The sequence below is a fragment of the Dipodomys merriami genome, unplaced genomic scaffold, assembly GCF_024711535.1.
Source record: "Dipodomys merriami isolate MVZ:Mamm:240054 unplaced genomic scaffold, mDipMer1.0.p SCAF_6, whole genome shotgun sequence".
Lineage (NCBI taxonomy): Eukaryota > Metazoa > Chordata > Mammalia > Rodentia > Heteromyidae > Dipodomys > Dipodomys merriami.
In genome coordinates, this window is record NW_027206179.1 from 19,565,989 (window position 1) to 19,587,472 (window position 21,484).

At 38.9% G+C, this 21,484-nt stretch overlaps 1 protein-coding gene across 3 annotated transcripts in view; it reads left to right on the forward strand.

Moving 5' to 3' along the window:
- Nalcn (sodium leak channel, non-selective) overlaps nt 1-21,484 on the forward strand; it is a 230,975-nt gene that overhangs the window by 133,110 nt on the left and 76,381 nt on the right. For all 3 annotated transcript variants that reach the window (XM_070002669.1, XM_070002668.1, XM_070002670.1), the window contains one exon: nt 4,200-4,274. In XM_070002669.1, the coding sequence (XP_069858770.1) occupies nt 4,200-4,274 (75 nt within the window). The remainder of the gene's footprint in view (nt 1-4,199; nt 4,275-21,484) is intronic.

The window sequence follows — 21,484 nt, forward strand, 5'->3', positions numbered from 1 at the left end:
CTTTGTTGTTGTTGTTATTGTTGTTGTTGTTGTTTTCCTTTCCTTTTCTTTTTTTTTTTCTGGTACTAGTGCTTTGATCCAGAGCCTTACAGTCTCTCATGGCTTTTTATTTCAAAGCTAGCACTCTACCATTTGAGCCACAGCTTCACTTCCCATTTTTTGCTGGCTAGTTAAGATTTCTCCAGGACTTTTCTGTTTGGTTTGGCATGAGACACTGGCACTCAGCTCTTAATGAGTCTTCTGTATATAGAGGAGAGTCATGGTGGATCAAAAAGAGTGACTGAGGAAATAAACTTGGAAACAGACCGATGTTAGTCATTTATGTAACTAAAATGTATTTATGTATAAAGGTCAGAAAAACAACTCTATGTTTAATACCTGTGTGATGCCTAGTAAACACTTAGATCAGGTGAATCTGTGCACTTTCAGAATGGTGTGAAAAGTAAAAGAAAGAGAAAAAATCATGAAAGACAGGACAGTAGCCAAACATCTGGGAGATAGCAAGGCAGAAACCATATTGACGCTGAAAATTTCACTTTTGAAATTTCACAAATGATGTTACAGCATTCATAAAAATTCTAACATGTAAGACTTTTAAGTCTTCAAGGGGTCCTTGGAGAGTGGCCCTAATGATAGAGCTCCTACTGAGCAAGTAGGAGGCCCTGAGTTCAAAAGAAAGGATGGATAGATGGAAGGAAGGAAAGACAAAAGGAAAGAAGGAAAAGAGAGAGAATTATATAATTTACAGCTATTAATTACCGAAGGTAGCACTGCCAGCAGATAAAAGTATTTAATGTACACAATGTAAACTCTTATGACTTAGTGGGGCAAGTCCCTGTTAAATAATCGTTATTGTATCAATAGTATTTTAAGCTAAACCTGTAAGCCACCCAAAACAGCCATGGAAAACCTTTTAGCACAGCACCCGGGTCAATGAATGAAAGCAAGCTCCAAGCTGGTGTCATGGATCTAGATTATTAATGAGTATTCCCTCAATTTTATATAAAAACAGAACAAACAGAAATGCCCAGAGATGTGAAGAATGAGTCTCACTTTCCCAGTGAGGACTTGTCAGGCATTCTCATGACTAAGGACGCCATGTGTTGGTAAACCGCAGATACCAGTCCAGCCTGCTCCCTCCGTCCAATTCCACCCTGACTTTAGAGGAAAATAATATATCACTGACAAGGTAGATGAGATACAACTGAATCCAAGCTGCTCGCCTTCTCTCACCTCTGGTTCTTAGTCACGATGGTTACTGTCTCATTAGAGTCTCCAAAAGCAAACCTACAAAATAATTTCCACCACCTCATAATCAGCTGCAGACTCACTCTGGTCTCGCTAATTTCCATTTCCATTCCAAAGAGCTGAGCCAGCTTTGGTGCCCATTAGCTCTCACCCCGGGTGCCAAGTCCCCGCCTTACCACGGCGCCTTATGCTGGGGACACGAAGACAAAGATGCAGCCAGAAGTCCATGCCCAAATAGCGCATGGGGAGGAACCTCAAGCTATGAATCCACATAAATCATGTCTGTGGTTTTGAGATCAGGTTATCTGTTGAACAATGAAACCTAAACACAGACATCTTCAGTGAATGAAATTAGGGTTCATGCTAGCTTAATGGCTTTTTTTCCCAATCTTAAATTTGTTCTTCATTAATCTCCACTCAACGTTTTGTTCTCAGTCCTGCATGTTTGGGGTTCCCTCTGACAAATAACCATCTACATTTTCCTTAGAAAAGCCAAAGCTGTTCCCTTAGAAAATGTGCCTTCTCTTATCTAACTGTGAAAGTCAAATTGAATCTGCCATGATAAGGAGAAAATGCAGGAAGAATCCCACCTCAGTCCCTAGTCTTCTTCTCTGAGAACAATATATTAATCCACTGTTTGTTTTCAAACGTAGGAAAGCAATCATTCTGTTATCTAACCACCATTTTCCAAATCGCACTTTACACTGTCCAGTTACTTTTTCAGTGAACCAGTTTGACACACCTGCATCATAGGCATTACACAACAGCATCAGAGACAACACCACACCAAACAAAACCAACGGGTAAGACTGATGGTCACCTGTCAGAAGCAGAGCAGGTAAGGTCATGTCAGGAGAAAGCCCATTTCTGGGCCATTCTGCATCTTTGACACATTCTAGTAGGATCCCCAATGACACTTTGTCACTGGTTTTGATTGTGGTACCCTGCATCTAGTATATATGTTTATCTGATTTGGGGAGGGGAAGGAGAATAACACAATGGTGAGACAAAGGCCAAAGAAGGAACATAACTATATGACAGCCATACTCACAAGACACTATGTTGGAAATGAGCTTTACAACTTGAGGGGGAGGGAGTCCAGGGGGAGGGAAAGTGGGAGAAAATGTGGGAGGGGGTAACAAGAAATGTACTCATTACCTACCCCTCTGTGCATCACCCTTACAATAAAATAAAATAAGGACTGATACTAACACCAGCCAAGTGTATCCTGTCACAATTTCCTCATTATATACTCCTTAAACCTGAAGGAAAGCTGCCATTAACTTCCACAAAACAATCTCTCCAGAAGGTACTGAAAACCAAGGTCAAGTTTGCCTCAATTTCCTAACCTTCGTGCTCAACCACCTAATATTAAAAAATGGAAATAATTGGTTAAGAATGAAATTGAAGCTATAAAACAGGACTGCAAAAGATAATAACAAATTCCAAATTGAAGGAGAACTAGAAATTAAAATATTTTGGTATAACTATATAGTTGTATTCTTTTTCTTTATCAATATATACCTGTTTGAAAAGAAATATTTATCTTTCTCAGCTTAGGATATATTATAGAAAGGGGGAAAACTCATTATTCACCACACTAATGGCACATTAGCATTTGTAAAATATCTCCTTCTAGTATATTCTCCATCATTCCTTTTTATAGATAGCTAGACTTCTGCCATATGTAATCTTACTATTGTTATAGAAGCAGTTTTCAATATTGTTACTATAAAATTTCATAGCACTGGTCATCTAGTCCTATGTAAGGAGTTACCCAGATGTTAGATGTTTGGTAATAAATTAGTCTTACTTATCCCAAGTCGATTCTGTGAGTCAGCCATCTGGGACCAGGTTTCCTGAGCAGGTGTAGTCTCTAAAAATTATACTCAAGGTATGTCCACCATGGCCTGGAAGCTATCCTTGGGCTGAGACTATCTATTTCCAAGATGAGTCGCTCACATGACTGCTGGAAGGGGACTTCAGTGTCTTCAGGCTGCCGGCAGGAAGCCCCAGGTCACCACTCCGTGGGTCTTTTCATGTGTCTCACAAAATGACACCTGGCTTCTTCCAGAACAGACAATCCAAGAGAGAGGAGAGTAAAAGCCACATTGTCTTTTATTACCACTCCTTGTATGATGCAGTCTATCTTTTCCTGAACTTAACTGGCTATGTATAATCAGTGTGGGACCCCCCACCAGGAAAGGACCTCAGCAGCCAAGAGGAACAGTAAAGGCCATCTTGGACCCACTATAATGGAAATGTTTAGTGGCTGCATAAAGTTTAAAATGTAGTTCTCTAAGCAGGTGGTTCACACCTGTAATCCCAGCTATTCGGGAGGCTGAGATCTAAGGATCAAAGTTCAAAGCAGGAAAGTCTCTGAGGCTGTTTATCTCCAATTAACTACCAGAAAACTGGAAGTAGTGCTGAGCCTCAAGTGATAGAGTGCTAGACTTGAGCTGAAGATCTCAGTGACATTGCCCAGGCCCAGAGTTCAAGCCCCACAAACAACAACAACAATACCAAAAGTATCTCTCTAGATGGGTATCAACTACTCATTCAAGCTTGGATATGATTGCCAGTATTTTGTGATTGCAAATAACCCTAGAACAAGCACTTTTGCATATTAAGCTTTTTATTAAAACTTCAGAACATTTTCTGAGCACATAGTCTTTGCAGCGGGTTTGTGAAATTACTAAAAATATCTTTTATTTATTTCCTTTATAAATTGGCATCGTGAAGCACATTAATATTCATCTGGTTTATTTCAGTTAGCATATATATTTCTTTTCATGTGTTCGCTGATAACATGACTCACACTGAATATTTGTATCTCATGTTATGAATTCTATGTGCAATATATCTTAGCAGGATATTTTCTATCAAATAAATTATTTGGATATTTAATGCATGTGGGGTTTCTTTTTCATTGTTATTTAACCATTTTATAGATTCTCCTGAGTTTGTTTGTGGCTGTTATTTTGGACAACTTAGAACTTGATGAAGACTTAAAGAAGCTTAAACAAGTAAGTAATGTATGAAAGACTTTTCGGAACTGCATTTCTAAAATCAAAGGTGAAATTACTAAGAGCCAAACCTGTGTTTACAGTAATAGAAAGTGAGCCTCAAAGAAAAACCAAATAGAATTTATTAACTGAAGATAGTCTAAGTTAGCAAAACAATATTCTTTCTATGTTTAACATTCATCTAATATGATAAGGGTTAAATTGTATAACTATAAAATTCCAAAGGATATTTTTATATCACTGTGTTTGAATAAAAGTAAGATGGGCATAGTTTAATAAGTTGGACTCTGGTCCATTAAATAGAGCATTTTTGGAAATCAAATGATGCAGAACCAGATTGCCATTTTTGCCTAATTATATATAATGTTCTTGATCATGATCACAAAAAATTAAACACTGACTTTTCTGACCTCTAGATATGAAAAGAAAATTTAATCTGGGTGACCATAGTGATTAGAAGAGATAGAATAGAATAAATGACCAGAATTATACCTCATTATGAAACAGACTGTGTATCAGGGTAGTATTATGCCCAGCATATGGAAGTAGAAGGCTTTAAGGTCATGTTATTAATGGTGGAACCATAGCAGGTATGGTCAAGTAGCTATTCCAATCGCGTCTGTTGCATGAAGGAGACTTGGTTTGCGTATTTGGATCTATTGAAGAGTCACACACTTTCAGAAGTATGGTTGCTGAGAGAGAAAGATGTTAGTAAGGTTTTCTGGGATGACCTCTACAACACAGAAAGAATAGCTGAGATGTTAGCAAACAGAACCAAACAAAGCTAACAGCAGTATGACCAGGATGATACAAAGGCCCTACAAAGTCAGGATTGTCAAAAGCTGTCTATTTTTAACACAGAAAGAAAACATATCCTATCAAGAATTATCTTAATTGGTATTAATATATGTAACATTTACTTTGAACTTTGTATTTCTATAACCCTTCTCTATAACACTACTGCTTTAACCAAGCATATAAACAAGAAGAAAAATACCATTTTATATAACAATTCCTATTTGCATATACCGAGGAAGGTGCTGCACAGGTTAAATGGTTTATGGTAGAGATAATTCTTTTCTAGATCCTAACTGTTTAGGGTAGCAAGGAGACAATCTTAAAGTGAGATTTAGGGCATTATATTATGCCATTGATGCAAAATATTTATGTCACTCTTATATAAAAATATCTAATATGGGGGCTGGGATGGTTACTCAGTGGTAGAGCACTTGCCTTGCATGCATGAGGCCCTGGGTTCAATTCCTTAGCACCACATAAGCAGAAAAAGCCAGAAGTGGCTCTGTGGCTCAAGTGGTAGAGTGCTTGCCTTGAGCTGAAGAGCTGAGGGACAGCACCCAGGCCCACAGTTCAGACCCCATGACTGGCAAAAAAAGTAATATGTGCATGCAAAATTGAAAAGATTAAACTATATCATTTGTTATAATCAAAAAAATCATCTGATGAAGACTGACCTTCCAAATCTGGTGTTTAGATACAGATTTTCCTGAACACCATGTTGAGTATGCATAGATATCCCCTGATAAAATACCATAAAAAGTGTATTAATATATAAAATTAAAGCTATTCAATTTTTTTTCCTAACTGGAGCTACAGTCTTATTCAGTGTGAGATAACCCAGTACTGGCCATATAATCCTAGCCAACACTTAAATAATTCAGTGAAATAAGTATATATTAAGCAAATTTTTCAACTTAAGAATTGAAATCAGAGAATACTTTGCAATATTAATTTTCTTCTGCCTTTTAGCACACACATGCACATAGATGTATATATGAGGCTTATTTAAATTCTTTATCTTATTTTTGTCATTTACATACTTAATAGTCATGTTAGACATCTCATTTTATTTTTATCTGGCCCCAGTTTTTTTTAAAAAAAAAAAAACAGTGAAAATCAGGACATTGTCATCTGCCTTTCTGAGCTATAAAGTTTTATGTAACATATGGCTCTTCATTGTTAGAATATGTCATTACTAAGACAATCATTTTTATTTAATCATTTGCTAGGTATTAGTAGGTTTTGTGTTTCTGGAAGTTCTGAATAGCAGAATTTCTTATTCAATTGTGCTAACCTATAATTTGGAGTATTTTCCTTGAGTTGTTAAAGATACTTGAGCACTGAAGACTCCAATCAAAATAAAGCAGAACTTCCATTTTCATTAATGCTCTTCACATTGTTCTTATTCATAATTGAACTAGAACTACATATCTGTTAAATTCATCTATTATCTTCATACCTAAGGTGCTCTCAACTTCATAGTTGAAATTCATTGGAGCAAATATTACTATTCTAAGTTAAAATGTTCCTGGTTAATTTAATTTCACTTTTGCATCAGGATGTTTGATGATGTGATTTGTTTTTTTCCCAAGGTTTTCCTTATTTGCAATGATCTTGGGTTTTCAGGTAGAATAATTTCAAGAACATAAATACCCACATACACACTTGTAGGCAAGCATGCATACACATTGATTCGTGCCCTTGGGGGTATAATAATATGGGTATTCAAGCATCGTGTTCTGTACTGTAGCTTGTCTAAAATATTTGATACATAATTTTGCATGTACAATGAACTAGCTTTCAATAGTAAATGTATATGCTCTATTTTCACTATCCCTAGAGACTAAAACTAATTAAATTAAAAGAATTAATTAAAATGTTAAGAAAAATACTTTCCTATCATTTCAATTTACAGAAAGTACCACATGTTCTAAATTATGCCTTAGTTCAGTTCTAACTTAAAAAAATAAGTTACTGGGGCTGGGAAGGTCAGTAGTAAAGTGCTTGCCTTGCATGCATGAGGCCCTGGGTATGATTCCTCAGCACCACATAAGCAGAAAAAGCTGGAAGTGGTGCTGTGGCTCAAGTGGTAGAGCACTAGCCTTGAACTGAAGAGCTGAAGGACAGCGCCCAAACCCAGGTTCAGGCCCCATGACCAGCAAAAAAAAAAAAAAAAGTTACTGTTTCTGCACTGCACACCAGCCTGTAAATTCCATATTTGTTGAATTGTTTGGTCAGCACCAAACCATTTATATGTCCACTTCAAAATGACCAGGCAGTAAAAGTATTATTATTATATTCATCTTATCTGAGGATAAAAAATCATCAAGAAGTTAAATATTTTGCCTAAGTTCTCATAGTAAATGGCAGAGCTAGGAGGCACACTCAGGTCATTTGGACCAGAATTCTAGACTCTGAACCTCTAAACTGCATTGACTCAATTTACATCTGTATATAATTATCATTCATAAGTCAGGCATGCAGTAGAGTTTACCAATAGGACTATTAATTTTTTATAGATAATGACATTCTGTATGACAGAGTCATCAATATAGTCACCTGATAACTGTGGAGACAAGGTTTTATTTTCTGAGAAATGGAGGTGAGTTAATCAGGAAAGCTATGAAAACTCAAAAAAATACCTCTTTGTTCCCTGTGGCTATCAGATTTGTAATGAAACCCAGTGGCATTTAATGCTAAAGTGCTCGGGTTTCCTCATATATTCCTTCTTTTGAGAAAAAAAAGTGTAACAATGAATTTTGGTGAAGGAAAATCAGGTGCTTTTGAAGATAAGATTTAGGGAGAAAATAAAATAGCTTTTTATAAACAAATTTTGAGAGCTTCCCCGTATAAGTGCCATTCCCACCCTCCCCATCCCAAGATATCACCAATGTGGGTCATGATTGTTACTAATGTGCTTTACTTTTTCACACTCAAAATAAGGATTGTTCCAAAAATCCATCCCAACTGCACACCCATGAAACGTCTATATAAAATTTTTTTCTTTTTTCTTTTTTTTATTGTGAAAATACTGTGCAGAGGGGTTACAATTACATGGGCAAGATAATGAGTACATTTCTTATCAAGCATTGTAGCCTCCTCCTTTGTTTCCCTTTCCCATCCCTTCCCATCCTCCCCCCTCACCCAATTCTCCTCCCCCACCACCACCAAAGTTATAAAGTTCGTTTTCAACATAACAACTTGTACATCTCATTGTTGCAATGGGTTCACCTATATCACTATTTAAACGATTTGTTTTTTCCCTTCCCCTTTACAAATTATACCAACATCAAATACAGTGAAAGCAGGGGTTATACCGTGGGGGAGGGACATACAAAGCAACAATGAAATAATCTTATAAATGTGTTAGAAACAATCGCATGAAAGAACAAAACATTTGAATACATATCTTAGGGTTCATTTCCCTAACATCAACTTATCTGAGCTGTGAGTCTTGAACTCTAGGCCTGGACAATGTCCCTGTGCTTGTGAGTTCAAGGTGAGCACACTACCACTTGAGCCACAGCACCACTTCCAGTTTTCTGGTGGTTAATTGGAGATAAGAGTCTCAGAGACATTCCTGCCCAGGCTGGCTTTGAACCTCAATCCTCAGATCTCAGTCTCCTGAGTAGCTAGGATTATAGATATGAGCTACCGGTGCCCAGCAAAATGGTTTTCTAGATAGGATCCAAAATGACTATAAATGAAATTATCTGTGAATGTGGTAAACTACAGAATAGGCAACTCAGTTGACATAGGAGTTAAAAACAAACAGCAACAACAACAATCTGGCTTAAACTAATCTTTGAACAGTAGTAGGAGAATATGACTTGGAAGCTGTGGATAATGTGGTTGGACTTTTTCAAACTTTGGAAAAGAAGAGGATTCTTAAAGTTTTAATGAGTTTTTTTTTTTTTTTTACAAATTCAGTACAAGAAGGTTTATAAAGGGTTCTCTTGAAACTAGTATAAATTTATTAAACTATTAGGAAAAAATCTACAGAAAACCTCAAGGAAATAATTATTGAAAATGGAAATATAGATAGTCCATTTAGATTAAAGTCAAAGCTATGAAATTAAAACTGTTTTCCTATCTGTGAATCCAGTCTCAGTTAAATCCTGGTTCCAGTGTGATAATGTTGATCTTTGATGCAGTTTACTGAGTAGTACTGAGTGGCTATTTAAAGAAGCTTCTTGCTTTATTAACTGGGATTCCTTAAGCAAAAAATAATTTAAAACATTGTCTTTTCAATGAATGTGAGCTCCAGGATAATATTTACTGAGGGTTGATTATATGTGTCAGATTCATTCGTATTTTTTTGGCCAGTAAAAAAAAAAAAAAAAAAGAGGGCTGGGAAGGTGGCTCAGTGGTAGAGTGCTTGCTTTGCATGCATGAGGTCCTGGGTTCGATTCCTCAGCACCACATAAGCAAAAAGAAAAAAGCCGGAAGTGGCGCTGTAGCTCATGTGGTAGAGTGCTAGCCTTGAGCTGAAGAGCTGAGGGACAGCGTCCAGGCCCAGAGTTCAGGCCCCACGACTGGACCAAAAAAAAAAAAAACAAAAACAAAAAAAAAACAAATACCTTGTTAAAACAACAACAACAACAACAGTATTTGGGATGCTGTTTCTGGAAGAGATTAGCCTTTCAGTTGGTAGCTCCTCTTCTCCAGTATTCAAGATCATCACTGAATCTTTTGAGAGCCCAGAGAAAGTTAAAAAGAAAAAAGGTGCAAAAACTTGAATTCCCTCTTTGCCTGATTGCTTGAGCTGAGTTACTGATTTCCCCCTGCTTTCCTCCATCAGCTCTCTGCCTCTCAGGCCCTCAGACTCTACCACTGGCTCTCCTGTGTCTCCAGAAGTCAGAGGAAAGACTTCCCAGCCTCTATAATCTAACAGCCAATACTTTTAGTGTACTTAAATATGTTACAGATGTGTATATGTATGTTCACATGCACATAACACATATGTATGAAACTATATATGTTATATATACTATTATATATAACAAACATCAACTTTGCAGTATGAGAACATTCTAGAGATCTGTGGTAATTTAATATAAATGAAGATACTTGACACTAATGTCAATGTCAATGTCAACGATGCTAAATATAGGTTAGGTGGTTTTACCAAAATTTATCCCTAGATTTAAAACTTGCCACCAAATTACCAGTAAAGAGATGGTGTGTGAGAGAGAGCACAAGAAAGAGGCTCAGGAATGCATGTGTGCACACTCAGCTGGCAGAAAGGACGGCGGGGATGGCAGCCAAGATGGCGAAGGTGAATGGCCCATCTTTTCCTCTCAGATGTGTCATGCTCTAAGTGCTCAGAGAACATACCTAATTGTCACCTGATTCTATTTTAATATTTTTCTCTGTGTTAGCAGCAACTCACTCCAGTGCTGCCCAACTTTATTTCATTTGTGTTCTACACCACTCTGGCATCAACAAGCAGGAACACACACAGCTGGAGGAAACATCCAGGATTTCTATTGCTTTGGAAAGTGTTCGGCTGCCCCGTGGCAGAGAATCAATACCCTGAAGAACTATAAATCATTAGCGGTGAGGGCTGGGCCACTCCACATTTGACTCAAAGTAGTTGATGCTCTCAGATGCCACTTGAACCTACTCTACTGGTGTTCAGGTTGAACATGAATCTTTCATTTTCAACTTACATAATTTTCTATCACGTAGATCGCAAAAGGCCATCGTATAGGACTTTGATCTGCAATGTAAGAAGCTTTCTGAAAATGTTTCATCAATGTTACGCTTCTTTTTTATAATAAAGTCTTACATCACTTTAAGATTTGAGTGTAATAAGAGCAATTTAAAGAAATGAAGTGTCTAAGACAGACCTGTTTAGATCAAGGTTTAAGTCAAGTCATAGCAAAGGCTCTGACTGTGGGAGTGTCAATTATCAGTATCATGATAGCAGCTTAAAGATGTACAGGTCAATGGAAAAATTGGAAACAGTCAATTGTCTGTGAAATCAGATCTAATTCAGGGATGGGGAAGTCACACTTTCAAAAAAACAATGGTAACTATTAGGACTGATGTCCTCATCAGTGCTGGGGGCTCACACCTGTAATCTGAGCTTCTCAAGAGACTGAGATCTGAGGATCATAGTTTGAAGTCAGCCCAGGCAAGAAGGCCAATTAATCACCAAAAAAAAAAAAAAAAGCCAAAAGTGGAACTGTGGTTCAAGTGGTAAAGTTCCAGCCTTGAGCAAAAAACAAAAAACTAAGGATCAGCACCCAAGCCCCAACTTCAAGCCCCAATGCTAATGTCCTCCGTGGAGAAAGAGAAAAAGAAAAACAGAGAATGAACAATTTTGCAATACAGCAGAACAACATGAAAGCAGCAACAAAGCACCCGAAAGAAAGCTGTCAATTCACAAGGAGATGGAGGAGGGAGAATGAGAAACGTTTGGTTGATGGGGAACTAGCAGCACACCATTGAGCTAGCAAGGAAGACCGAAGAGGATGAGAATGGTAGAAGTAAACCGTTTGCATCCATGACAACAAAACAGCCAGACTTGTGGATGTTGTTTTAGGAAGGGAGAAAGGGAGAATGTCAGAGTGGCATTCCTTAGAATCCATTGTAGAGATGTAAGAATGAAATCCCTGCCTGGATCACTAATGTAGTCTCATTTTATTTTTTTAATTATTTTAATTTTTAAAAAAATGAGATGTTCTCTTCATATGAGTCGAACTGTTTCCTCCATAAAGATGAAGAATTTCCATTTAGTAGCTACTGGATGTGATAGGGTGGGAAATAAGGCCTTTTCAGATAAAAAATCAATTAAAATGAGATCGATAGAGTAGGTGCTTACAAAGAGAGAAGGGACCCAAACCTCCATGGAGAAGGGCATCCTGCCACCAAGACATCAGGGGCCATGTGGTACATCTGCTCCTCTCCTCCTCTCCTCACAACATTGAGAATGGATGGTCACCAGAAGCTAGGAGACCACTATGGCTTAGAGACCCTCTTTCAGAACTTCCAGAAGGAAATTGGAGTTGACTTGATCTCTGATTCCTGACCCTCAAACTAGGAGATAATGAATTTCTGTTACTTCAAGACATCCAGACCTTGGTAGTTTGTGGCAGCAGTTCTAGGAAATGAATCCCACTCCCAATCCTTGCTTGCTAGCCTCAAGAACAACTGGTCTTTTTCCAAAGCTGAGAAACCACACAGCCCCGAGCTTGAGACACTTTTTCCAAAGCTGAGAAACCACACAGCCCTGAGCTTGAGACAATGAAGCAATAAGGACAGCTCTCAGAATTCTAGGCCAGCCCAGAACATTGCTTGAGCGGTTGGAGCCATTTTCTTCTGTCCTGAATCAAACAAATGCCCAAATTTTATACCTGTAAGGCTTCCAATCCTGGAAGAAGAGTTCTTGTAAATCCTTCATACATGTTGCTTTCCATATACTTACCCTGAACAAGATGCCCTTTGAGGGATTCCATTTGGGGATACCTTGTTCCTCCTAATCTAGTTGAAGTCTGAGGTTCCCTTGGTAATTCAGTTTAGCCTTTACCGTTGAATGAACATAAAACTATACACCTAAGTTTGTGTTGGGGAGTTGTGGGTTATGTTGCTGTTGATTGTGTTGGTGCAAAGAAACTTTTAGTTTAATTTTCTTTAGCACTCTGCAAAGTAAGTTCCCGTTTGCTTTGTTGTTATTGTTGTTAAAAGAGTGATGTTGGTAAGGAAAACATGCCCAAAGTTGGGGAGCATTTGACACTTCAACTCCACCTTAATCCAAGCCCACACTTTAACGATGAGGACCTCCTTTCATTTTACATCCTTTAATAAAATGAAGAAAAATTTTAGGAACTTACTGCATTGGACCATTTAAGAACAAAACACACAGAAGAGAATGAAAAGCACACCAACACCACTTTTTGTTTCCTAGCTCCTGTCAGAAGGCAAAGGGAAGCTAGATTGTTATGGCTCTAAGACAACAGTGTGACAATTGGTTTTCGATTTTATGCAGCGCCTGACAGCTGTTGAATTCCCAAAAGGCACTTTCGTAGTTATGCTACAACTCGCTGTGAGCAGTTGGAATAATGAATTTTACCGTGTGTAGTCTGAGAAGCCAGACCTGAACATATCAGAGGCCTTGTCACTGCCCCGATGCCTTTAGGACTCAAGTTGCACACATCTCTCTGATTCTCATCTCTGAAGAGTTCAAAAACCTTCCTGTCCTTCCTGCCGCACTCACCAGCTCATTATTCATTTATTCACAAACAGTCTGCTCCTTCTATGAACATGACATTGCACCAGGAACAAAAGAAATCAGACTAAACAAATAAGTTCTCTGCTCTCAAGTCTAATTTGAATACAGGTTGAGTGTGCCTTATCCAAATCTGTGGTATGAGAAATATCTCAGATTTCAGAGTTTGGGGCATGGAGGGGTATTTACATTTAAGCATTGCTAACTTGCTACCCAGCCTGTGGGCCCAGGATGGACAAGCAGGTCAAGATGGTCGGAACAATCATATAAGATAGTGGTGGGAGCTGACACCTGTGCTGTCAAATTATAAAAGCTAAGTCGTGTCTATGATAGAGTGAGGTGCTTGCTGCACTGCAGAGCTGATAGAACCTCGGTACAGCCACTGGCTTCAAGCAAAGCTCACTGGCATTGAAAGACAACAAACACCTTTTGCATAAAATGTGTCAGTTAATATAAAGTTTTGTAGTGCATCCAATAAGCCATTTTATTAAGGTTTTAAAAAAATAATCTGCCAGGCGCCGGTGGCTCATGCCTGTAATCCTACCTACTCAGGAGGCTGAGATCTGAGGATTGTGGTTCAAAGCCAGCCCAGGGAAGGAAAGACCGTGAGACTCTTATCTTCAATAAATCACCAGAAAACCAGAAGTGGCACTGTGGCTCAAGTGGTAGAGCGCTCGCTTTGAGCTGAAGAACTCAGGGACAGCGCCCAGGCCCAGAGTTCAAGCCCCACAACTGATCCCAAAAAAAAAATGTAATCTACAGCTGGCCACATGCACATTCAGAAATGATGCAGGAAATGTGCGACCATTGCCTGGAAAGGAATCACTGAAGGGAACAGAGTACTGCTGAGATCCAAACTCCAGCCAAGGTGGGGATTCCAGTCTAAAATAGGTGTCTTCTGCTTTCAATGACTCTGTTTATGCTGTGAGGAATGCCATTACTGACAAAACTTTCTGTGTACACTAAAGTGAAACTTACTGAAAGGAAATTTACTAGAGGTAATGAGAGCCAGATTTCATGCTGACAGAAGAGGAAATTAGAAATAAGCAAAGGAGAGATGCCTGAATGAATTAACTCAGTGATGGTAGAAGATGGTAGGAGGACCAGTAGGAAGTCAGTTTGTTTTAGAAGAAAACATACAGTAGTCTCTGGGCACCCGTAGTGTGTGGTTCCACGAAGCTCACTTCTCCGACAATTCCACTCAGCATCTGCTGAAGGCATACCACTCTACTACTTCCATTAGGCACACTCGCATTTACATTTGGGGGCGCTATTTGCTTGGGTGGATTTTTTTTAACAAAATTAAGGGCAGCGTAACACTCAGTACTAGAGCACAGAACAATTTGACAACCATTGACAATAAGACAGGACTAAATTCTCTGCATCAATGAGCTGTGGTGAGTTAAAACACTCATTTGGGAAATTTCTTTTTACTTATTTTTACATGCTTGGCTATAACCATATGTAAAAAAATCCATTAATGGTTGGGTTTCACACAACAAATCAAAGAAAGGTTGGACAAATGGGATTGCATGAAATTGCAGAGCTTCTGCATGGCAAAGGACATAGCTAGCAAGATCAATAGAAAGCCCACAGATTGGGAGAAGATCTTCACTAGCCATACAATGGACAAGGGTCTCATATCTAAAATATACTTGGAACTCAAAAAATTAAATCCCCCTACAACAAATCCTCAAAGAAACAACTGCCCAATAAATAAGTGGGCTAAAGACTTAAAGAGAAACTTCTCTAAAGAGGAAAGAAGGATGGCCAATAGACACATGAAGAAATGCTCAACCTCCCTAGCCATAAAAGAAATGTAAATCAAAACAACATTGAGATACCACCTCACCCCAGTTAGAATGACTATAATCAAGAACTCTAATAACAACAGATGCTGGAGGGGATGTGGACAGAAGGGAACCTTACTGCATTGTTGGTGGGAGTGTAAACTTGTTCAACCACTTTGGAAAGTAGTATGGAGGCTCCTCAAAAGACTCCACATAGAGTTCCCCTATGACCCAGCAGTCCCACTTTTGGGCATTTACCCAAATTATCACAAACAAGACCATACTAAAGCTACCAGCACGACTATGTTTATTGCAGCATTATTTACCATAGATAAGATATGGAACCAACCCAGATGCCCCTCAGTAGATGAATGGATCACAAAAATGTGGTATATATACACAATGGAATTCTATGCCTTCATCAGAAAGAATGACATTGGCATTGGCCCATTTGATAGGAAATGGAAAGACTTGGAAAAAATCATATTAAGTGAAGTAAGCCAGGCCCAAAGAAACATGGGTCCCATGGTTTCCCTTATTTGCAGTAACAATTATATGTCTGAGTCAAGCAGAAAAGGTCAGATAAGTTGATGTTAGGGAAATGAACCCTAAGATATGTATTCAAATGTTTTGTTCTTTCATGAGATTGTTTCTAACACATTTATAAGATTATTTCTTTGTTGCTTTGTATGTCCCTCCCCCACAGTATAACCCATGCTTTCACTGTATTTGATGTTGGTATAATTTGTGGAGGGGAAGGGGAAAAACAAATCATTTAAATAGGGATACAGGTGGACCCATTGCAACAATGAGATGTACAAGTTGTTATGCTGAAAACAAACTTTACAACTTTGGTGGGGGGGGGATTGGGTGGGGGGAAGGATGGGAAGGGATGGGAAGGGGAAACAGAGGAGGAGGCTACAATGCTTGATAAGAAATGTACTCATTATCTTGCCCATGTAATTGTAACCCCTCTGTACAGTATTTTCACAATAAAAAAATAAGTTGGGTTTCATGTAGGTAGATAGATACATATATATTCCCATGTGTTCATACATATAAAGCATACCTGCATACATCTCGATGGGTATATAAGGCACATGCATACATATAGCTAAATGCATAGAAAACTTACTACAGACTGTGTGCACAAGGGTTAATACATATATTTCCACTAAGCAAGCCTAATGACAGAGAGACATTCATTTCCCTTTTCTGAAGTTTCTCCTTTGGTCCCAGTTACCCAGATGCAATGGTAATCGAAGTATGTTAAATTCAAAATTATAGTAAAATTAATACCTTAGTTTTAGGGGGGGGTTGGTTTTGTAGGAGAAGATCTTGTGATATTGCTCAGGATAGTCTCTGAAACTACTTTGCTCTTAGTAGTCTCAGACTCCTGATGAGCTGAGACTACAGAAAGATGCCACTGGGCCCAGTTTCAGTTCATATGCTTTAAGTTTTTAAATTGCACATTGTGCTAAGGAGTGTGGTGTCACCTCATCCCCTGCCACCCAGCCATGTCCTGCCCTACGTGGTAACATGAACCCTCCCTTTGTTCATCATATGTATACCACCCACCTGTTAGCCACTTAGTTCCCAGCTCAGGTTTCAGATAGACTGTCCACACATTGCTGGCATTATTGTAAGCCTTCCTTCCTTAATAATGGCTCCAATGCCCAAGAGCAGTAATGCTGGCAATTTAGACATACCAAAGAGAAGCTGCAAGTGCTTCCTTTAAGTGAAACTACAATAAGGTATTTTGAGTTGGGGGAGCACCATTTTCACATGACTTTCATTATAGTAGTACATCATAACTATTCTAAGATTGACGCTGTTCATCCCTCCAGCCCCTAACTTTGTGAAATAAACTTTATGATGGGTGTGTATCTATAGGAAACAAGTAGTATAGAGTAGGGTACTACTTTCAGGCAGCCTCTGGGGATCATGAAATATATTCCCCAAGGATAGGGGGACTGTGAGGACTCATAACAATGAAAGACAGCTAGTGCTAAGATTCTCATGCTAGCATTCTGAGATGTCAAAACATTAGAGAAAAGGAGGGGAGGGAAAGGGGGAGGGAGGGAAGGAGAGAGATGAGAAGGGGGTGGGGAGAAAGAGAAAGAGAGAGAGAGGAGAGAGAGAGAGAGAGAGAGAGAGAGAGAGAGAGAGAGAGAGAGAGAGAGAGAGAGAGAGAGAAGCCAACAACTGTAATGTTGTATCCTAGATGGAATCGTGAAACCAAAAAAGTACATTCAGGCAGAAGCCTGGAAATTCAAAGTAAGTCCTACACTTTAGTTAAAAGTATTTGTCCAAGGGTAATTTCTTAGTTTTGAACATTTGATTTGTGGTTATATAAGATGTGAACATTAAGAAAGCTGGGTCAAGGGTATACAGGAACTCTATACTTTTGGAAATTCTTATGTAATTTTAAAGCTGTTTCAAAATGAAGTGAGTGTTTTTAAATGGGAACCAATTTTCTATGGTAAACTCTCACAACAGCATATAAATTAACTATGTTTCATTGCTCAAAGATGTATACATCTGCAAAGCTTTACACCAAGCTCAGACTGCCTGAACAATAGTTGTGTCTTGAGACATTAGGTGCACACAACCTATTAGGAGCTAAACAGTTTATGGTTTTTTTTCCTAAGAGGAAATCCACTGTGACTTGTCGTTTCTAGTGGAAGATAATACTCATGTGGGTTAGAGTGACTTCACATCTTAAAGAATTCTAGGAAGGCATAATGGAGTGATGAGAAACATCACAAATAGCAAATATTTTTCTATTTAGGGTCCAATGTTGATGTGGACTTCTCTGTTCCTCTCCTCTCTATGTGTCATCACTGCCTTGTGTGTGGAAATGCACAAGGTGAACAAAAGGGTGACAAAGAGTCCTGCTTAATTAAAAATATGCACCTTCATAGAGGTAAGACAGGCATAATTAGAAAGCTAGAATGCAAAAGCCCTAGGCAGTAAGGCAGAGAAAATACAAGGCACACAGAGGAACATGTGCTTAATTAAGATCACAGGCAGGTCCTAGGAGATGAGTCAAAAAAGATGAATCGAATTGTGTTTAGAAAGTACGAAAACCTGCTACAAATGAGAGGAACTGAGAGTACAAAAGTTCAGACGTAAATAGGAATGTTTTGCTTGCAAACATTGTTTGAGGAGAACAGGATGAAACAATTTAGCCCAGGAACTAGAAAGTGTGTAGTCAAGTCTACAGGTTCACACTAGACTAGCTGTGTGGCTTTGGGTGGCTCATTGAAGCTCCCAGGACCTTGGTTTCTTCATCTGTAACACGACAGACATGGCTAATTGTAGATCTTTCAACAGGGAACTATTTTAATGAAGAAGGAATATTAACCATGCAGCGTGCTCAGCATAGGATCCAATGCACTTTTACTATTCAATTGCCCATTGTTGCTCTGAGACATCTTCTTAGAGGAGATGATTCTAGAAGATTTCTAAATTAAAGTCTAGAAGGAGTGTGTGCTGCAGACAGGGGACAAAATAGCTCATGAAGTCTTATGAGAAATAACTGAATGGAAGGGAGACACAACCTTACCGCAGAAAAGCCAAGGCATTGGAGGATGTTCTCACATATATAAACACAATATACATACACATATGTGTGTGTGTGTGTGTGTGTGTGGTGTATATGTGTGTGTGTGTGTGTGTGTGTGTGTACTTTGATGACCACAGGAAGAAATAGAATGTTTTGATATTTGGAAGGATGAATTTAAAGGGAGAAGACCAAGATGGATACGAGGCAGGGGCTAAGGAAGTCACAAGATGACGGAACCTGGGTGTTCAAGGGACCCTAGGAGTGAACAGCGTGAGAGATGCGTGTGACTCAGGGAAGAGCAGCCCAGGGCGTGCGTGCGTGCGTGCGTGCGTGCGTGGAGGTGGCAGATGAAGAGCAGATGGGAGATGAGGAGGTAGCCCGGCAAGGCAGGTAGGCAGCTCCTCCCAGAAGTGACCTTACAAAGGGGGTGCATGGGATGGAGGCGAGAGCAAAAGAAAGGGTTGGCTCTGTGTATTTCCAGTTTACTTTTAGAGTCAAGAGTCTTGAGAAAATAAAACAATCAACATAGTGAAGGAGAAGAAATAGGACAGAGAGAGATGTGTGTAAGCTCACTAATTGGAGTAAATGATTGAAGAGTGTGTGTGTGTGTGTGTGTGTGTGTGTGTGTGTGTGTGTGTGTGTGTGTGTGTATGTGTGTGGTCTCTATCTGTCCCCCTTGCTAGGATGAAATATAGTTCTCCTTGCAGCCACTGTGGTAGAGGAAGGGCTCTGGGGCTGGAACTCAGGGCCTGGTGGCTGTCCCTTAGCATTTCCACTCAAAACTGGGTGGAACTATACCACTTGAGCTACAGCTCCATTGCAGGTTTTTGGTGTTAATTGGAGATAATAGACCCACGAATTTTCCTGCCTGGACTGGCTTTGAATGGTGATCCTCAAATCTCAGCCTCCTGAGCATCGAGGATTACAAGTAGGAGCTAACAGCATCTGGCTGAGCTTGGGTTTTTATAGCAATTTAAAATTTTAAATGTTTTACAGTAATTTAAATCATAGGCAGCATGCTATCTTGTTTATATATATGGCATTTATATAAAAGAGTGAAGATTCTCATTATAAAATGAAACCAAAATTTAAATATGTGTCATGTTTTCTGTTTAATTGTGTTTACTTAGACTGTACTATCATGTTTCCTAAATCAAAAAGGGAGGACAATCATAAAATTATGTATACACATACACAGGCTGCATATACTTGGGCAGATACATGTATACAAATATACATATACTTAATACTCTTTGATGTTGAGTTTTCTATGTTACAGGATAGTCATCTGATAAAATGAACTAAATATGTAGTTAGCATGGAACAATGTATTAAGCATATTTCTATGATTCATTAATTTCCCAAACCAAACTAATTGTGTCTCAGTTGAATAACACAAGAGAGATATAATGTCAAACCAAGGAGTTTGGGGTCTAGAAGAACAGAAACATAGCAAAACAATCTTTATTCATCATCTCTGGCTAAGAAGTAATTCATTCCATTAATGGGATTTTAACAGCCAATAAGTATAATCTATCCATTCAGTATAATGAGGCAATTCTACTTTTTAAATAGATTCATATTTCTCTTCAGAATTTATTGGAGTCACCGCTAGCTTAGCGGTGTTCTAGATATTATTTACCGTGTTGTCTAAGTAACCTTCTGAAGGACATTTAAAAGTTGTAAGAGTGGGTGTTCCGTGTGAAGAGCACAAAAAGAAACATTTCATGCACATTTCAGGGATTGCACAAATCAACTGCCCTGGGTATGTGCTCACCTGGGAGCCCACGTCAGAGCATGGAACATCTGCTCTACTGCCAGTGCCCAGTGTCTCCCACTCACACAGCACAACAACTCTCCCCAGACTTCCTTACTTGGCAAACTAGATGGATGGATGGATGGATGGATGGATGGATGGATGGATGGATGGATGGATGGATGGATGGATGGATGGATGGATGGTAGGTTGGTGTATGCGTAGATGGGTAAATGGCTGGGTAGGTGGATAGATGAATGGGTTGGTGGATGGGTAAATAGGTGGGTAGGTGGATGGGTAAATGGATGAATTGGTGGGTTGGTGGATGCTTAGGTAGGTAAATGGGTGGATGGATGGATGGGTTGGTGGATGGGTAGATGGGTGTATGGGTGGATGGATGGATGATTGGGATGGATGGCTGGGTAGATGAGTAGGTGGATGGATGGATGGATGGATGAGTGATGGGTGGGTGAATGATTGGATGATAGATGGATGAGTAACAGATTAGAATCTATGTGTCAAAGAATATATTGCATGCAATGAATCCACTCATGTGATAAAATTGCTGTGTATGTTTGGGGGTGCCAGTTGTCATACAAAAATATGGTTATTGTGCTCATTGTGCCAACAATGAAATAAGCCCACCAGTTTTACATGGGTGGTTTCAGCAGACTTGCCAAAGCAACTGAATCCCCAATTTGACCTTGAGAGTACGGGGTTTATTAAAGATTGTTCCTTTTTTAGAAGAAACATTTTAGAAGCATCTAGTATTGCTGTCTCTTATGTAATCATGCAAGTTCACTGTCCTTTGCCCATAGCCAAAAATAACAGTTTCCCCCTTTGAGAAACAGAGAGATTTAACAAGTTACTGGGGGATTTTTCTTTACAGTTTTATAGCAAGATTTTATAATAACCCAGGGATATCGCGTAAAGTCAATGTGTTTGATCAGCACTCCAGAGAGCCCATCTGTTTTCACCCAGAAACCACGCAACTTGTGTCATAAAACCACACAAACAAATTAGCTAAGGAAATTCCCTTGGAAAAAAAAAACATAGTAATTCTTG